The following is an 18437-nucleotide window of genomic DNA, read 5'->3' as shown; positions in this document are numbered from 1 at the left end:
TTCATCTTTTCATGTGAAGTCTTTGGAAGCAGGGACCAAACATTATCTTCTAGCATTATACATAAAAAAATTATTTAAAATTCTCTACATGGTTTCTCATCTATTTTATTCTATTCAGTAATATAGGGGTTTGTTGCTTTATGTGTAATAATGGTTAACATCAATTGAGCATTTACTAAATGACAAGCATTTTGCATGAATTTTCTCATTTAATTCTCATAACCACCCTATGAAGTTGATACTATTCGCATCCTTTTACAGATCAGAGAACTAAATGTAGAGAGGTTAGATAACTTATTCAAGGTTGTATAGATAATAAGAGGCCGTCAGGAGCTAAATTCGGTCCTAATCTAGAATTTAACCAGTGTGCCACATTGCTTTCCTAGGATGTTTTGTTCCTGATTCCTTTTATCTATTGCTTTAAATCTCTGGTGTGTTTGCTAACCATGACCCAGACTTGACCAACAGATCCATCTCAAGCCAGCAGGCAGCAATCTGGAGCAAAGGCCTGACTCCCTTCCTCCACGGTCCGTAAACTGTTTTCAACCCGGGCGTGACTGTCCTGTTTTACTCTCCATTGCTGCACGCCTGACAAGAATCCGCCCAAAAGAAAGATTGGCAGGCTGTGCTCCCTCGTAGAATCCACTTTTCCCATTTTATACAGGGAGAATTATGCTCAAGGACACAGAATGAATTAGCTCCAGCTCACAGTCACTGGGTTTACCTCAGTGAGCACAGGAATTTGCCTCATCCTCAAAGCCGATAAACACAAATCAGCCCTTTACAAAGAAACATCGAATCTGACGTCTGAGCCTGCAGAAAAACCCTGGGACAGCCTCAGAATACCGTGACGGACCTGGGAGAAGGCGTTCCCGTAGTCAACTCCACCCGCCCCGCCCCGCCCGCCCCGCCCCCGGCTCACCTCCGCCCCGCCCCACCCTCCACACTCAGGTTCCAGGCCCCTCCCCTCGAAGATCGCAGCGAATCGGGGAGCGGCGGCCCCACCGCGCGTGCCTGTTCCTCCTTCCTCCCCGCTGCAGCGGGGCCGGCAGTGACGTGCTCCGCCCCGCAGCCGCGGGATTCAAACTCCCGGAAGCGGCGTTGTCTCCGGAGGTGTCGCTGGTCAGACCTGCACTCCGTTTTTCATCTCAGGTGCTGGCAACCCGCTGGGAGGCGTCCGTGGAGGTTGGCGAGGCGCAGCCAGGTGCCCTAGTCCCGAGACGAGCCGGACCCAGGGAGGCGGGATCAGTGAGCAGATCACGTCCTCTGGGACTCAATCTCTGCCCGCCTTATTGAAGCCGACTTTTCGGGGCACCGGGCTGGGCGCCTCACGACCGTTGTGGTTTCGATTCCTTCTTTCAGCTTTGCGGTCGGTATTATCATCCTCTTACAGACGGGCGCAGTGAGACCAAGTGACTTGGCCAAACTCTTTCCTTAGGTGAGCATTTTGCTGATTAACAAGTATTTCCATGTCTTGAGAGAAAGAAAGAGCCTCTTTTTGCACTTTTATTTTGCCTGTCCGCCTCCCCTGTGAAGTCTTTATGTGAGGGCTTTGTAAGATTTGCCTCCACTTGTAGATGATGTAGCCTGTAATCGATGCCTTGTGCAGTTTGCTGGATTAATTGAAATGTTTCTTTGGTCATCTCCTGTCCGCACATCTGTAAGTGTTTTGTGAGCACCTGCGCCTGACAAAAACAGCCCAAGGTTCAGCCCCTATTTCCTCTCCCACACCCTAGCCGCTTAGCCACATCACTTGTCTTCATAGAAGGGTTCTTCTATTTAGTAAACAGGTTATTAGACCTTTTTAAACCTGAGCTCTGAGCTTCTAAACTCATATTTATAAACTATCATTGTTTTTATTTTCACAGTTTCAGAGATGTCCTCCAGAAGTCCCAAAGATTTAATTAAAAGTAAATGGGGATCAAAGTCTAATAGCTCCAAATCAGAAACTGCATTGGAAAAATTTAGGGGAAAGACTGCAGCCTTACAAACATCAGTGGATGAAATCACAAGTGGAAGAGGAAAGCTGACTGATCAAGAGAGACACAGGCTTTTGGAGGTAAGTGACCTTAAAACCCTTTTGATTGTAGTACGCTTTATGGCAGGAGATGAGAAAGTATTTCCCCATTAATAATATAACCTAGCTTTTCTGTTAGTTTATGAAATGTAAAAAATCAAATCTGATTTTTTCAAAGGGTTACATGGAGTTCAGATGTTAATATGAATGTTTAAATTCTATTTTATTGTGTGTATTGGCTGCTCTCCAAGTAATCTTTGTTTTCTTGTTCTTTTGGGATAAAATCATTACATATATTGACATTTTGCATTCTTTTAAACTATATTTCAGGTTCCCTAATTTTCAGTTTGTTGTGCCATAGTCATTAAAGCAGTTGGGAATTCATTAGAACTGGAAAGATTTAAAACTTTAATCATTAATTTGATTTTGATGTATTTTATAATAGTACTTTTATTATGAAAGTTAGAAAATAAGTGGCCTGTATTAAATAGCATCATTGGATTTCTTTAAATTCTATTTTATAGGCATATCATAAAACCAAATGCCTTATTATTTTTAACAACATATACTGAGGTAGATACTTACTCAAGCATTGAAAAGTGATCTATCATCAGTTCTTAGATGTAAAGATTATTTTGCAATCCCATGAAGGAATCTGATAGCTTCCCTGAAAGATCAGTTCATTCCACTTTTGACAAGCATCGGTTGTCAAATCTCTGCTCCTTTATAATCAATTGAAACTAAACTTCCTGTAACTTCTACCCATTTGTTCTAATTGTGCCCATTAAAGCTACACAGAACAAGTATGTTTTTAATAACAACTGACACCTTTTCAGATATTTGAGAAAAACTTGCTTCTTCCTCTTACTTTTCTGTAGACCAACCCCATATTATTCAGCTTTTCTGGGTTCTTATTATCCTGGTCACTTTCCTGAATAGTTGTTGGTGTGTTCACATCCTTTCTGAATTCTGCATCCAGTACTGTTCACAGTGGCAAACACAGGTGGAATGGTACCCTTATTTCCAGATGGGATGCTGTATTCCACAAAAACCTAAAATTGTATTGGCTTTTATTGTAACTGTAGCATACTGCTGCCTTCTCTTAAGCTTGTAGTTAACTGAAATCCCTCGTCATTTTCACACAACCATCCATCTCAATTTTCCCAATTTTGTATTTGAACAATTGCTTTTCCCCCTATCCCATGCCGCCCCCCTCCACGGTGTGGGGGGTTAGTTTTATGATGTTTTTACCTTGTTAGTATGTAAAATTATTCTGCTACCTTATTCTGTCATCTCCATTGGTGCTCTCTCTCTTATGCCAGCAGCAGTACAACAAGCATGCCTTCTTTATCTTCCAAGTACTTTAAAATGTTGAACACTCCTTTGAAGACCATCTTCTAGATTGGATACCAAATCATTTATTAACAAAAAGCAAGTTAATGAATGCATTTTTATCCAGGTGTAAACGTTCTGTAATTTTTAAGTTCTGTTGTTTCAAGTTCATCAGTGAGCACACATCTCATCGACTGTTAGTGTTTAAGATCATTAGCACTGGTATGATGAAGGGGTGATTATCAGATGCTCATGTGAGACAGCCAGTTTTTCTATCTATAGCTTTCTCTCACCACTCTTGACAGAGCTGGTTTCTCCTTTCTGAGTCCATGTCCCATCCATTTTATTCATATCTTAACCACAGCACTTAACCATATTGCATTAATGTATTAGTGTACCTCCCTGAGCTCTCTGAGCATAAGATCTTGGCTTCATCATCTTTTTGGCCCTGGTATCTAGTACAGTGCTGATTTGATATATAGTAAACACTTCATAAATGTTTGTTGTAGTATATCATTTACTTTCCTGTTTGACCTGGCTCTGCTCTAAGATTCTTCTTAGTTTATATCTAGAAAATTCAGTTCCTTGAAGCTGAGAGGCAGAAGAATGCTCTTCATCTTACTGAGAAGGACAAGGAGATACAGCGACTCAGAGACCAGCTGAAAACCAAATATAGCACTAATGTGTTGCTGGAACAGCTGGAGGAGAAAACAAAGGAAGGTGAAAGGAGGGAGCAACTGTTGAAATCCTTGTCTGAAGAGACAGATCTGTTGAAAAAACAACTGTCTACTACAACTGCAAGACTCGCTGAACTTGAAACCAAAGCAGTTCATTCATCACAGGTACTAATAATTTCTTTAAGCCCAGATTTTTTTCCCTTTCTTTTAAAATCACAAAAAAAATCTTTTAAAAAATTGTGTGGGCTATCCACTATTTTCTTTTTTAGAATTTTTATTTACTGATTTTAAAAAAGGTTTTATTTATTTTTGAGAAGGGAAGGGAGGGAGATGGAGAGGGAGAGAAAGATTGATGTGTGAGAAAAACATCAATCAGATGCCTCTCACATGCCCCCAACCAGGAACCCAGCCCACAACCTCCGCATGTGACCTGACTAGGAATTGAACCGGTGACCTTTTGGTTTGTAGGCCAGCACTCATCCCACTGAGCCACACCAGCCAGATTATATTTATTGATTTTTTTTTTTAGAGAGAGAAACATTGATTTATTGTTCCGTTCACTATGCATTTATTGGTTGCTTCTTCTATGTGCCCTGACTGGAGATCCAACTCGCAACCTTAGCATATGAGGTCAATGTTCTAATCAGCTGGGCTATCTGGTCAGGGCTTCACTATTAATTTCTATTTTACTCAGCATGTCTAATTGCTATAACAAACCACCTTCAGATCTCAGTCTTCTACAACAAATGTTTATTTTTCCCTCATGTCACAGTCTAGCGCAGGTTGGAGTGGAGGAGGCTTTGCTCCACAAAGTCACTCAAAGATTATTTCTTTCCCTCCACCTCTTGTCCCTTAATGGCTGAGTCTTCCATCAGGGGAAGATCCTTTTATACAGCTGTGAGCTAGAGAGAGCTGGTGGAAAACTGGGGAGGGTTTGGGGCCAGGCATGGTCTTGGCATATATCACTTCTGCCCACATCCCATTGGACAGAATTCAGTTTCAGGGCCTCCCTAACCACAGGAAAGGCTGGGAAACGTTGTCTACGGTGCACCCAGGGGAAAAGGAGAGCAGTTTGGTGACCTGTCTGTTATAGTTTCCACCTAGAGAACTAAATTTAGAGGGAGAAAGGGCTACATATTAGGGTGAATATCTAGAGTACCTTTGAGAAAAAAAACATTTTGAATCGCCTTGCCAGCATTCACATAAGGACTGAATACTGCCTTCTGTGCGTTTTGTTGGCCGGTCTAGATACCTAACTATCTAGTTCCCCTCTTTTTTCCTTTATGAGAAAATGAAAAAAAGAAGCTTTAAGTTCTACATAATCTATATGAACTAGTAATAACACCTTACCAATATAAACATAATTCTTAGAAAACAACTTTTATCTTCTGTTTGACAAGTTACCATTTTCCAGATTTCATTTAAATAGCCCAGTTTTGTTTTGTCTCCTTTTGGTGACAAAACACTGAGCTACTCATATGTGCTGAGGGCTCTTCCGGTGGTCCTGGGGTCCAGATGACCTCACTGTCACATTAGATCTGAAATCTCACGGTTTTCAATCCACTTAGTGCACTTCTAGAAACTCTTAATTCTGCTCTGGCACCTTCACCTGGCATGAGGTTCACCGGCATGTATAAGGTCTGGATTTAGGGAGCCCCTTGAAGTAGAATGAGGAAGCTTCTATTATTATTAAATTTGTGATATTAACTAATATTGGGTTATTTACAGACTGAAACTACAAACTGCTTCAACTCATCAATGAATAATATTCATGAAACTGAACTACAGCTGAGAGATGTAAGTTCCTTTTCCTATTATTAAATTATGGCTAAAGAGGACTAATTTCATTCATAAATTTCATGGAATTTGACAGCACTGATGCCGTGAGTTGAAAAAAACTTGTTGCAATAGAGAACTGAGTGGTTTGAGATCATTTCTGTAGATGACTGACTACCTTTAGTCTCCAGGTATTTAAGAGGACCAGTTCTTCTAATCATGGTCTCATTGGCTAGAAAGCCCTAGAAATCACCCATCACTACCAAATACCTCAGTAACACTCTTCTCCATTTAAATCTAATTTGCCCAGCTATTTTCTTATTATAATGTAATAGTTTGAAAAGGAAAACACATTTTTTGTATACTCAATACCTCTTTTCTCTAGAATGTGATATGAAATTATTATCAATATATGGTGGAGCCATATTATTTTAAACATATCTTAAATGGATTGGTAGGTGTCATTGGGAATTAAATTGAGGATACAGGACTACTATTCACAGTGTATTTTTTCAAGTTTTAGGATTAAATATAGAAAGTATGAAATTCTTGATTTAATTACTACACCATTAGGTAAGTATTTTGATTCTAGAAATACTACTGGTATGTCTACCCTGACCTAAGTATGCTCTTAAGATTCCTGTTTTATCTAGCAAGTGTACTTTGTGGCCTATTTGATCTTCAAAAGAAGAATTTAAATCTGTTGAGTGTCTGTATAGTGGGGTCCTATAGTACCTTTTTCAAAATAATTTACTTAGAGGTAACTAAAATAAAGAAGAAACATGGTTTTTAAAGAACCATTAACTAAGGTTTTTGTCTGGCATATCATCCCCAGCATCCAGAACAGTTGAAAGAATGACCAAATGGAATCTTGTGTGAATTTTACTAACGTTTCCTTTAGCAAAGAACCTGAAAAATACATGCTATTTTCTTAAAACTCCTATGTAATTTTTAGGCTTCTCAGCACTATCTGCTTCAAATATAAACAAAAGTTATTTTTAGATAATGGTTCTTTTTATAAAATTCACTTAAAAATGTTACATGCTTATACGCAGTTTTTTGTTCTATCTTCCTACATTATTAAAGGAATACATTGTACTTCTCTGCTTTTTTTTTTTTTTTACCTCAGAAAGGCTTTTAGATAAATGGAGTAAAATTAACCTAACTCACCTTCAAATGGTGTAGATTGAGCGATGCCTCTCAAACTTCAAAGTACACATAAATCTAGAGGATCGTCATCAAATGCAGATTCTGATTTCTTTGGTCTGGATAGAACCTGAGATTCCGGACTTCCAATGAGCTCCTGCTGCTGCGGCGGCTACTGCTCTTGCTGGTGGTTCAAGGGCCATCCTTTGAGAACCAACAACTTACCTCTAATAAACAAGAGGTGGTTTAGCTCTGGTTGTCACTGCAATCTCTGCAGATCTTTTAAGATGGGGAGGAAAATTGTAGTTGGAGGACTTAGGGAGTAGAATAGAGAAGTCTCACTCCTGATAGTCCACAGACTCCTAACACTAGTCAGCTTTTGAGAGGTCAGCAGTTCTAGTCCCGTGCCCCTCCGCAACGCTCCCACAAAACTTCCTGTGGAAGTCTGCCTACCTACTTCAAGGTCAGTGTTATGCCAGAAGAAGCCCTGAAGCCCTACGCTTGCCTTCTGTAAGGCTAGTTGTATCCCTCCTCAGCTACATTTAGGTCTGGCCAACGTTTTGAAATAATCACGTTAACGATGTCAATGTTGTCTGGCATCAGCAACTTTTGAACCAAATCAAACCAAATAGCTAAAAGGCAGTTTTCACAGGCGTGTCCTGCTCTTTGTTGTTTAAAAAATCTCATTTTAGGGAAGAGAAATAATTATTTTCAAATCTTTTATTTGGAAAAAATTCTAATTTATAGAAAAGTGACAAGAATGAAAATGGTACATAACACACCCACTTACCGAGTAAACCAGATTCTGTCATTAGTAATGTTTTACCCTCCTCTGCGCTTTCTTTCGGTCCCCACCCCCACACGTACACTTTATTTTTATCTGAGCCATTTGAGAGCAAGTTGCATATGGATGTATTTATATTTACAATTCTCATATACTTTACACTTTGAGCCTGTATACTTTTTTATTCCTAAGAACGATGATATTCTCTTACATGACTGAAGTACAGATAGCAACTTTAATAAATGTAATACGGACCCTACCCATAATCCAGTTCTGTCATCTGACCTGCGTTTTTATTCCTCCGGTAGAGGCTAACATTTAGTCTAGGTTGAAGTTTTTGTCTAAGGAACGTTTAGTGGATGTGTGCAGCCGGAGGAAGAGCTTTAGTAGCACTCCACGGGCTTCACTTCTGCCCACACTTGCTCCGCATTTTTACTGTAACTCGGATGGACATGTGAAGGTGTGCTGGACGGGCCTGGAGATGATGAGACGGGGCGGGGGGGGCACTAATGCAATGGTGACTCTAAAGCGTAAAACTCCTAATATCGACACTTACTGATAGCTATCAAACCCCTTTACTGATGCTATTGAAAAGAAGAATGCAGATGAACAGGGTCGGTGAGAAGAGGCCGGGTGTGAAGAAGTGTTTACTACTGTAAGGGACGTCACCATCATGTGAACTTTCAGAGTGGTGCCTCTCAAATCTTATATCAACCCACAGCTTTGTTCCTCACACTTAGTTGTATATGGACAGTTTTCTTCAAAAGAAGAAAATTTGCATGACTATTCAATGCTAACTTAAATTATTTATATTAAAATATTTCTTAAATATGGAAAGCCTAAAATTTGGTATAAAATTAGGTATTTTTATTCTCAAATGTAGGATTTATAAATATTTGGATACGTGTGGGCTTTTGACTCATACAGTGCTACATTTCTTTATCAACTAAATTTGAGTATCCTATATAATGTAGAGTGAATACACAGTATCTTTGTTTGATAAATGAACTTTAAAGTCATTGAGAAGAAAAAATATAACTGCCTGACAGGGCCAGAGAGAAAAGTGGTCAAGTGGCTGGAGGGCCCTGGACTAGGTCTTTGGTTCGCAGCCCACACTCAATCCACTGAGCTACACCAGCCAGGCCCTGGACTAGGTCTTTGATCCAGAAGTTGCCTGTCTCCCTGATCCATTTCCTAGCTTTACGGAGAACAGACACTGGAATTCCCTCAAGCCCCACACCTAGACGCTTTGCTCAGGAGTTTGCAGGATGTTCATGAAAGGGGCCTGGCAAAGGTTGGAGGAACTCCCTAGTCTTAGAGTTTTCATATATATAGATCTTTTTGGAGGTGCAGTTCAACTGCCTATGTCTTTAAAGAGTAGAATTTCTTACCTGAAGGAAGATGCCTTGATATACAACCAGAACCTTCCACTATATTTCTTACGACTTAACCCACCTCACCCCTGTAGAGTGAGATGCCGGCTTGTGGAGAAAGGGAGCCCTCCTTTTACAGTACACCTATAACAGTAGGGTGATTCAAAAAGAACTGAACACCTTGGAAAATATATTCCAGTTTGTTTGTTGTACTCCAGTAAGGCTTCACCATGCAACATGTGTTAAGAACTTCATGCTTGTACCAGCTCTTTCTGGCAGCTCTGAAGCCTATGAACTTGGGTATCCTGGCTGCTATTTCAGTCACTGATAAATCACAGTAAGTTACAACAGGTCTGGGATGAATTGTGACACTGGGGTGCATATTAAGAACTTGTGAGATTATAGAAATAGCTATGATCATTTTATTACAAAAGGTTTGTCGATGTAAGAAACACCTAAACCTGTAGAGAATTTTTAAAATAGTTTATTTGAGCCAAACTGTCGACATGCCAGGAAGCAAGATCTCACATCTATGCAGATGACAGTTTGGTAGTTCTGTTTATACATTTGGAACTAATGAGTGAATTCTTCTGTGAGCCATAAGAATTTTTATGTGCTAGAAAAGACTACATCACTTGGGCTTCCTTGCTTATTTTCAGATTTTGCTTTTTTAATTTCTATTTTGTTATTATTGTAATAATGTTTATAATTGATTTTCTTTCACATTGAGGCTCTGGAGAAAAATCAGCAATGGCTTGTGTATGATCAACAGCGAGAGGTCTACGTAAAAGGACTTCTAGCAAAAATCCATGAGTTGCAACAGAAATCAGAAACAGCTGCCCATTCACTCCCCCAGCAGACAAAAAAGACTGAATCAGAAGGTACTGGTATAAACATGGTCTTTTGGGACAGTTCTGTCTGACAGTTTCCAAAAGGAGAGATTCCTCAGTTTTAGATTTTATAGGTGTGTGTTAGAAAATAAAATAAGCTACCTAGCCAGGTAGCTCAGTTGGTAAGAGCATTGTCTCCATATACCAAGGTTGTGGGTTTGATCCCCTATTAGTGCACATACTAGAATCAACTGATGAATGCATAAATAAGAGGGGCAACAAATTTTTCTCTCTTTTTCCCCTTCCTCTTTCTAAAATCAATAAATATTTTTACAAAATTTTTAAAAGAAAGGAAAATAAGAGCGAGTCTTACTAAAATGGAATTCTGAAGAAATGCCGTTTTGGCTGGTCTGTTTTATTTCCCATTGTTTTCTGATAAAAGGCGGCCAAGGGCACCAGGGTAAAGGGATCTCCAGCAGCTTGGAAGGCACATCACATTTTCTCCACTGTGCGTGTCCTCCCCTCCTTCAAAGCACTTCTCCAACTTTATTGCCCCCAGAACTGCCTTGTCACGAATTATCATATCAGTCCTGGGAGAAAGGATACATTTTATAGGTGACACTTCAGTCATTTGAATCTCACCACAGAATTGAGATGAAGTTTCTTGTTAATGATGCTGTGTTTTTTGGTTTTTGGTTTTTTTGCCGAGTGCTTTGCATTTTCCCTAACATTGCTCTCAGCTGAGTTTCACAAGAACCCTAGCAGATGGGGCAGAGAGTCATTACTCATCTTACAGGTGACAATCTAGGAACAGAAGAGAAACCCCATGCAAATCGCTCACTAAGTGACCGAGCGCCCTGACAGGAAGGAAGCCTTGACTTACACAGACAGAAGGCTAAAGAAAGGCAAGAAAGGCTCTTGAGTGTTTAAAATGAAGCTAATGCTAGAAAGAAACTATAAAAGGAATGTGCCTGGAGATGATTCAAAGCTGTTTATCCCTAAGGGGACAAAGTTACTACTGTAATATCTTTACAAGGTTACTAAATATGAAAGTAGGATTTTAGTTATGGGCTAAGTCTTTGTTTTTGTTGGCGACATAGGGGTTTGTGTGTGTGTTTGTGTTATCAAGGTAATAATTGTTTGCTAAAATATTTAATAGTACCAGAGGGTCCTGCTCCACCTTCCCCATCTCATCCTGGTCTCTGTTTCCTCCAATCAGGGCAGCTGCTGTTAACATTTCTGTTTTTTTAATGTTGGTAATGATTTCACCTATCAGTAATGAGCTAATATTTATCTTCTCTAGACATTAGTGACTGTCCCTTTCCATAGAATAGTTATGTTACTGTTTTTAGTCCTTTTAGTTACCAGTGTTATAATTTCAACAACATACATGGACTTGTGTTTTTGTCCCATCAAATATCAGTCCTGCCTCTTGACCCTTCGTTTTGTAAAGTGAGGAAATAATGTGACCTTGTTTATAGAGCTGGGTTTATCTTTATCCTTTCAGGAATATTACATATTTCATAAAGTGAATCTTGCCCTGCTGTGTTTGTCACAGGTTATCTTCAAGAAGAAAAACAAAAACATTACCACTACCTCTTGGCAAGTGCAAAAAAAGATCTTGAGGTTGAACGACAAACCATAACTCAGCTGAATTTTGAACTTAGTGAATTTCAAAGAAAATACGAAGAAACCCAGAAAGAAATTCAAGATTTAAATAAACTGTTGTGTTCACAAAGAAAGGCAAATATACAACATCTGGAAGATGACAGGCATAAAACAGAGAAGATACAGAGGCTCCAGGATGAGAATGATGCTGCCAGGAGAAGACTCGAAGCGGAGAAGACGAGATCTGGAGAGCTCTTGTCTCAGGTGAGCCCAACCGAGAAGGTTTTCCATGATTCATAATGCAGATTTCTCACTGTACTTACTGTCAGGGACTACTTTAACCACTGGGGAAACAGCAAGGGACAAAACAATCCTGGCCCTGTTGCGGGTATTGATATTTAGAGTGGAAATAGGCTATAAACAAGAAACTAAAGACAGTAACACTGGATAATCTGACGAAGAGGAACTGGGGCCAGGGAAGGCCTCAGAGAGGAGATGGTGTTTGGACAAAGACCTGGTGACAAGAAGGGACCAGAGTGGTAAGTGGCTCTCCAGCCAGAGGAGCTCACACACACTTTAAAGCCCCTGAGAGAAGAAGCCCAAAGATTTACAGAGGAATCAAGGCTGACTCCTAGGCCGTGACTGTGGCACTGTGCTTACGTGCCATTCCTGTGGCCCCTTCTGTGTTCTCACACTCCCAGCTTTATGCCAGGGTATTGAAGTCCCTGAGTCTGGATTTTGAGAACAGTATTTGGGATCTACACCTGGGCCCTAGTCCAAGATGTGTGTGGCCTTAGGCAAATCCCCTAACTTCTCTGACCTGCAGGTTAATCATGTGTCAAATTAATAATTTCTTCTCACCTCACAGGGTTTTTGTGAGGGGCAACCGAGAGAATGTAGAACAGGTTTGTAAACCAAAGGAATGTGTTAGTGATTGCTGCTGTCAGAACAGTAATTTTAAAAATGATCAAAGTTGAGGGCGTGGGAAATCATCTGTAACATGTGCCCTCTTAGTCTTCACCACGCTCACCTCTGCCTACAGGTGTAAGCAGTAATATCTGTGAAAGATCATGCAAAAATGATGGAGAATTTTGCTCCAAACTCTGTGGCCAAGGAGGGGAGGCCCTGCCAGCTATTATCCTACTCAGAGATATTAGTAGATTAGACGTCAGAACCTCCAGAACAGTGGGTGTGGCCACTGCAGGGTTTGTGCTGTTCCTCAGCTTTCAGTCTCTGCCCCCAGGAGCTCACAGTCCCGGCGGCACTGCTCAGCTGCTGGCATCAATAGCCATCAACCCCCAGCTGGAGTGACTCACTCAGACTAGCAGGTGGTGTTCTGATTAGGGATGTGAGACTCGTGAGTGCTCATGCCTCGGGGTCAAGCAATAGAAAGGCTGGATGTGACCACACTGTCTCTGTTTACACCCTGCAGGTCCAGGTTCTTTACACGTCTCTGATAAAGCAGCAAGAGGAACAAACAAGGGTAGCTCTGTTGGAACAACAGGTACTCGCTGGGGTTGCTTCTAAATCTGATATCACCCATTAGAAAATGGAATTTTCCCTCATGTTTACACTGTTCTGTGAAGAGCCATTTGAAAGTTGTGGAAAATGTTTTTTTAAAAAAACTTTATCTGTGCTACCATATATTCCTGTTACTGTTGTTAGTCTAACACATTCACTGAGCGAAGGCAGCATTTTTCTTGACGGGTAGATGTTCACCTTGGCAAATGCTATTCTTCCCCAAACAGCTTTGCAGTTCCGACTCTAGCCTGACAGGGTCTCCTTAACAGGGCTGCCTCATCACTTCAAGCAGAACTGAGAGACACCATTTAGTCCGAGAGTACAGACCAGAGATCTTTAGCACATTCCAGACCTGGGAGCAACCATCTCTTCCCCTTCTCTCCCTTCCACATTAAAACAAGTGGTGGGGGAGATACCTATACCTCAGACATTGGCTTTTTGCTCCTTGGATCAACCAAGTCCTCAACCATAAACTTCTTTTTTATTTTAATGTTTTATTGAATTTATCAGGGTGATATTGTTACCGAACAACAAGAGGAGGTGGTCCGAGGGAGGGGCAATACAATATTTGGCCCACCTAGGGATGCCCAAAACTGCTTTACAACAGGGGCCCCTCCCAAAAACAAAATACTAATATCTACTGGGCCCTTCTGTCCGCCGCCAATTGGAAAGACATCTCTTAATGCCAGAGATTTGTGAAAAGGAAACAAAATGTTTATTTAATGCTATTCAGGCCTAATGCCACCACTAAAATATCAAAGTCCTTTATGTATACACCTACACCCACACAGCGCTCCCTTCTCCCACTGTCCCAACTCTGGGTACCGTAAATCAGGAAAAGAGCACACGTCTGTGTTGCAGGCCGCTGGCACCGTCAGCTGTGTCACTGTGCCGGATCTCGAGTTAATCCAAAGTACTGTGGTACCCTCTCATGGTCCACTGGCAAGAGTTCTTTGTACCCAGTTCCAGTCAAAGTCTCTCTTGCTTTTTCAGGCCCCGCAGCCAAAGGGGGGCACCCCAAAGCCGCGTGGGCCTCTTCTACCAAAGCTGCAGGAGTCCGCACTCCACCAAAAGCATGTGGCTGTCTTCTTCACCTGGCTGCAGGGATCCCCATTCTGGCAAAGCTGCGTGGTTTTTCCCTTTCACCTGGGAAAGAGGGGGTCCGCACCCTGCCAAAACCACGTGGCTCCCTCTTTCACCTCACCAAGAGGGGGTCCTCACTCTGCTGAAACCGCGTTGCTCTCTCTCATCTGGCCAAGCGGGGACCCTTCATGTCCTGGAGCCAGTCTTTTTCAAGCTCTCACACAGGCCTTCTCACTCAGGAGCGCCGACCCTAGTTACATTCTCCTGAGTCCCAGTCCACTCACTCAGGAGAGCAGACCTTAGTTCCCATCTTGAGTCCCCCTAGTTCCATCCTCAGTCCCTGCTAGTTCCATTTTGAGTCCCCTGCTCACTACCTTCTCCCTTCTCAGGAGCGCCGACCCTAGTTACATTCTGAGTCTCTGCCACCACCTTCTCCCTCCTCCTTGGCTCCAAACTTGGCCACAGCTATTTAACATATCTATGAAACCAGTTAAAGGTTATAGATATGTTAAATAACCATTCCTCCGGAGGTTAGCTCCAAAACTGTTGCTATGCAAAATAGCTCTCAATGGCCTGGCTCCATTCATCCCTTGGGGGGGCGGGGGCGGTGAGGACATCTTAATATGTCTCTCCAATATTCCTATACACTTTGAATTCTGGACACCATTCCAAATCTTTTTTTGGGGCCCCCCCTGGCTGCACCCTGTATCAATATTGGTTCACAAAACCACACAGGTTTCAAGTGTACAAGTCAATAAAACATCACCTGCACACTGCATTGTGCACTCACTACCTAAAGTCAAGCCCCTTTCCGCCCCCATTTATCCCTCCTTTACCACTCCAATCCCCCCTCCCTTCCCAGCCGGAGATGCCGCCATACTGTTGTCCGTGTCTGTGCGTCATGCACATATATTTTTCCTTAATATCTTGCCCTTTTTTTTACCGAGCCTCCTAAACCCTTTCCCCTCTGACAGCTATCGGTCTGTTCTATGTATCTACACTTCCGTTTCTATTTTGTTTAATTATTCTGTTGGTAAGATTATATTTATCAGTATCTCACTGTGCTCAGTTGACTTCTTGCTCTGATACTACAACAAATGTTTGCTTCTTGTGCTACTTTAAAAAATGCAAGTATCCAGTCATGAAAACTGGACAGTTTATACCAGCTGTAACTGTCTTGTCCTGGGCATTTCTCCAGATTCAGGCATGTACTTTAGACTTCGAAAATGAAAAACTTGACCGTCAAAATATGCAGCATCAATTGCATGTAATTGTTACGGAGCTTCAAAAAGCAAGAAATCAAATAACACAGTTGGAATCCTTGGTGAGTCTAGAATGGTTAAAGGTTAAACTTAAAGCTTATTTTCTTCTTTCTCTTTCTGCTTTCTTTCCATTTATATATCGCCCGGTTCCTGCACTAGGAGGATATTGCTTAAAGAACAGCTGTTCCTCAGTCAGCAGGCAGAGCCCCCGCCCCATTTGAAGCAGCTGCCCTTTGAGCATCAGTTCAGAGCACAGGAAGGGGACATTGTGTAGCTCTTGGTAATCATTACATTACCCTGCCTGGGGCTGTCCCCCACCCACCCTGGGCTGGGACTGGAGAGGCACACAAAAGTGCCTGGCCTGAGGGAGGGGGGGAGGGAGTGGGAGGGAATTAGTGTTCTACTTAAAAAGAAAGAAAGAAAGAAATGCTGTTCTTAGGGATAGTGGACTATTACTGTTAATACAGTGTTTTAAACATACTGAGTTAAGCATATTTTGTGAGTTACCCAGAACACATAATAATTTTTTTTCTGAACTCATAATCTTTTGTCTTCACTTTTTTTACCAAATTAATCAGGGGTGACATTGGTTAATAAAATTACATAGGTTTCAGGCGTACAATTCTGTCATACATCATCTATATTTATAGTATTGTGTGTTCATCACTCCAAGTCAATTCTTCCATCACCTTCTCCCCTCTTTACCTTCTCCTACCCCCCCCCCCCACTTCTGATCATCACCATGCCGTTGTCTGGGAACACATAGTCTTTAAAAACACAAACCTTTTCTATAACACTGGTTCTCTGGGGGAGTGGGTTTTGACTTGCCCGTTTTCATGTTGCTTTGGACCAGACCTGCTGTGGCCTGTGTCTGTGTGTCCCGTAGCACATACTGTACATGCCATCCTGGTACTGCAGAACGTTTGCAGGTGACAGAATGTTACAAACGGAATTACTCAGTTTTCAAAAAAGAAAAAAGCAATCGTTTTTTAAAAAAAACATTTGTGACTTCTTTACGTATATAAAGAAAATGTATTTTTGGCTCTGTCCTTTAGTGTGTTACTGATTTTGACCACTTATAATATTTGAAGTTGAAATTTATCATTCATTTCTGTTAATGACTGCTTTTCAAAGTACAGGAGGCCGGAGGGCATACAGAAGAATCCATCACTTTCCTGTACTTTCTTTCTGTTCCTACTGTCTGTCATCTTGGCGGGATGTTGTAAAATACTAGTTTTTAAGCTTTTTTCTAAGTTCCTCAGAAAACATAAAAAAGGCAAGTCTCACAGGTATTATTACACAATTAGTCTTTTCTGTGTTTAACTTGTTTGATCTGCTAAAATTCTGTGCTGCTCTTAATCCCATGTAGTTCTTTACTGCTGAAGTGCTCCTCTTACTCAAACTAGCAAATTCTGTCCGCCTTGCACACAGGCCGGGACCTTTACATTTGGCTCTAAGCATTTTAATAAAACCTACTCATTTCAACACCCGACTGCAGTTCTTCCTGGCTAATCTGGGCAATTTATAACCGCATCATATGTTAGCACCATAATAGCCATGAGCAGAGATTCAAAAGAAAATCTGTCTGCAGGGCTGAAGTGGCTGAGCCATCTGTGGAACAGGTACAACTTATATATAAATGGTGTTCCTGTGACATTGATTTTTCAGAAGCAGCTTCCTGAATTTGCCTTCGCAGAGCCAGGAGTCACTTTCCAAGGAGAGACTGGAAACAAAGTAAAAGCTGCCTCACCAAAAAGCCCCACAGCTGCACTGAACGAAAGCCTGGTGGAGTGTCCCAAGTGCAGCGCCCAGTATCCAGCCACTGAACATCGAGACCTCCTTGTCCATGTCGAATACTGTTCAGAATAGCAACATAATTGTTTTTTATTTTTGCCAAAAGATTCAATACTGTATCTTACATCAGTAAATGAACATTTTGAATTCCTTATTTTACCTCTTATAGAAGAAACTGCCTATCTACCTTGGAGACTCTGGTATAGAAGTTTATCACTGTATTTTTTGGGCTGCTTTGCATTTTCCTTGGCAGGGAATACCTCGCTGAGATGGTTCCCATTCAGGCTTCGGCATGTGCCGAGACAACTGACATGCTGCACTGTTAAATGTTAAAGTACTCGCTGGAGGGAAGACAGTTCAGATTACTGTTTCTGAATTAAATCTGCACACAGGCAAGCAAATATTTTGTGCGTTGTGGGTCTTTAAAAATCAAAGATAATTAACCAAGTATCTTACTGTATGAGCACTTTTTATCTAAGCACTTGATGTACATAAATAAATGTACTTTCAATTGAGTTCATTGTTAACAGATGGTGATACTTTAATTTTTTCCTTGTTATTATAGAGAGGTTATTAGACAAGCTGGGAATTTTCTTCGCCTTTATTGCTGCTTACTGCCGAAACGGTAAGCCTGGCAATGTTCTAAGCACAAAGTAGGTTCTGCCGCAGGAATACTGCCAAGTAGCCACACAGTGTTTTCTGTCGTGTTAACTGGCTCTCACTTTACGTTGAATTTCAGTAGCACAGCGTATTGGTCAGTTAAAATTGTTAAAACCTAGCGCTCTTGTTTTAATTTGCAGGTATTTTATCTACTATGTACTTATTTTTGGCACTCTTAAAGCTGGGCAATGTTATGAGCAGATATTTGCATATCTGAACATACATTTTTATACATGTGTATGTAAATCAAAAACTTATTTCTTCAGGTTTTCTAAAATGCTTAATATTAGGCTACTGTTAGTAATAAAGGAGGAAAAATAAAATTACTTAATAATTTGTAATATGTCTAGCATGTATGTATATAAATGAGTGTTCTAAGATTTCTACCCAGAGAGAAGTGCCAGAGAGTTACAGAGTAACAGACAGTGGAAAATAAGGTAGTTAAGGATACACTGGAATCAAAAACTACATGAAGCTCAGAAAAGTTAGGTAAAATACCCACAATCTTTTTTTTCAAAAAGACGTTCTTGGGTTTCAAACTCCAAGTCAACTTCCACGCCCACGTTCTCCCCAC

General features: G+C 41.0%; 1 protein-coding gene across 2 annotated transcripts; it reads left to right on the top strand.

The window, feature by feature from the left end:
• The first annotated feature begins 1051 nt into the window (after positions 1 to 1051).
• CEP55 (centrosomal protein 55) lies at positions 1052 to 18163 on the top strand. Of its 2 annotated transcripts, XM_037156682.2 has the most exons (10): positions 1053 to 1152; positions 1363 to 1438; positions 1869 to 2059; positions 3922 to 4191; positions 5755 to 5823; positions 9836 to 9986; positions 11494 to 11807; positions 12976 to 13047; positions 15346 to 15471; positions 17078 to 18163. In XM_037156682.2, the coding sequence occupies exons 3-10, from the start codon at positions 1877 to 1879 to the stop codon at positions 17276 to 17278; spliced, it is 1386 nt and encodes a 461-aa protein (XP_037012577.1). In that variant the 5' UTR covers positions 1053 to 1152; positions 1363 to 1438; positions 1869 to 1876; the 3' UTR covers positions 17279 to 18163. The 2 variants fall into 2 exon arrangements, with proteins under 2 accessions (XP_037012578.1, XP_037012577.1); XM_037156683.2 differs by lacking the exon at positions 15346 to 15471 and having other exon boundaries at positions 1052 to 1438.
• The last annotated feature ends 274 nt before the right edge of the window (positions 18164 to 18437 follow it).

This window comes from Artibeus jamaicensis, unplaced genomic scaffold (genome assembly GCF_021234435.1).
Source record: "Artibeus jamaicensis isolate MK-2021 breed Jamaican fruit bat unplaced genomic scaffold, CSHL_Jam_final contig_332, whole genome shotgun sequence".
Taxonomy (NCBI): Eukaryota; Metazoa; Chordata; class Mammalia; order Chiroptera; family Phyllostomidae; genus Artibeus; species Artibeus jamaicensis.
The sequence above is the reverse complement of the archived record's forward strand: the minus strand, read 5'-3'. Positions and strand labels throughout refer to the sequence as shown.

Bases quoted from the DNA above. Each gene is read 5' to 3' on its own strand.
- CEP55 (XM_037156682.2), top strand. From the start codon at position 1,877: ATGTCCTCCAGAAGTCCCAAAGATTTAATTAAAAGTAAATGGGGATCA. The intron at 11,808-12,975 runs GTGAGCCCAACC...TACACCCTGCAG, and splicing joins CTGGAGAGCTCTTGTCTCAG to GTCCAGGTTCTTTACACGTC. The intron at 13,048-15,345 runs GTACTCGCTGGG...GCATTTCTCCAG, and splicing joins TAGCTCTGTTGGAACAACAG to ATTCAGGCATGTACTTTAGA.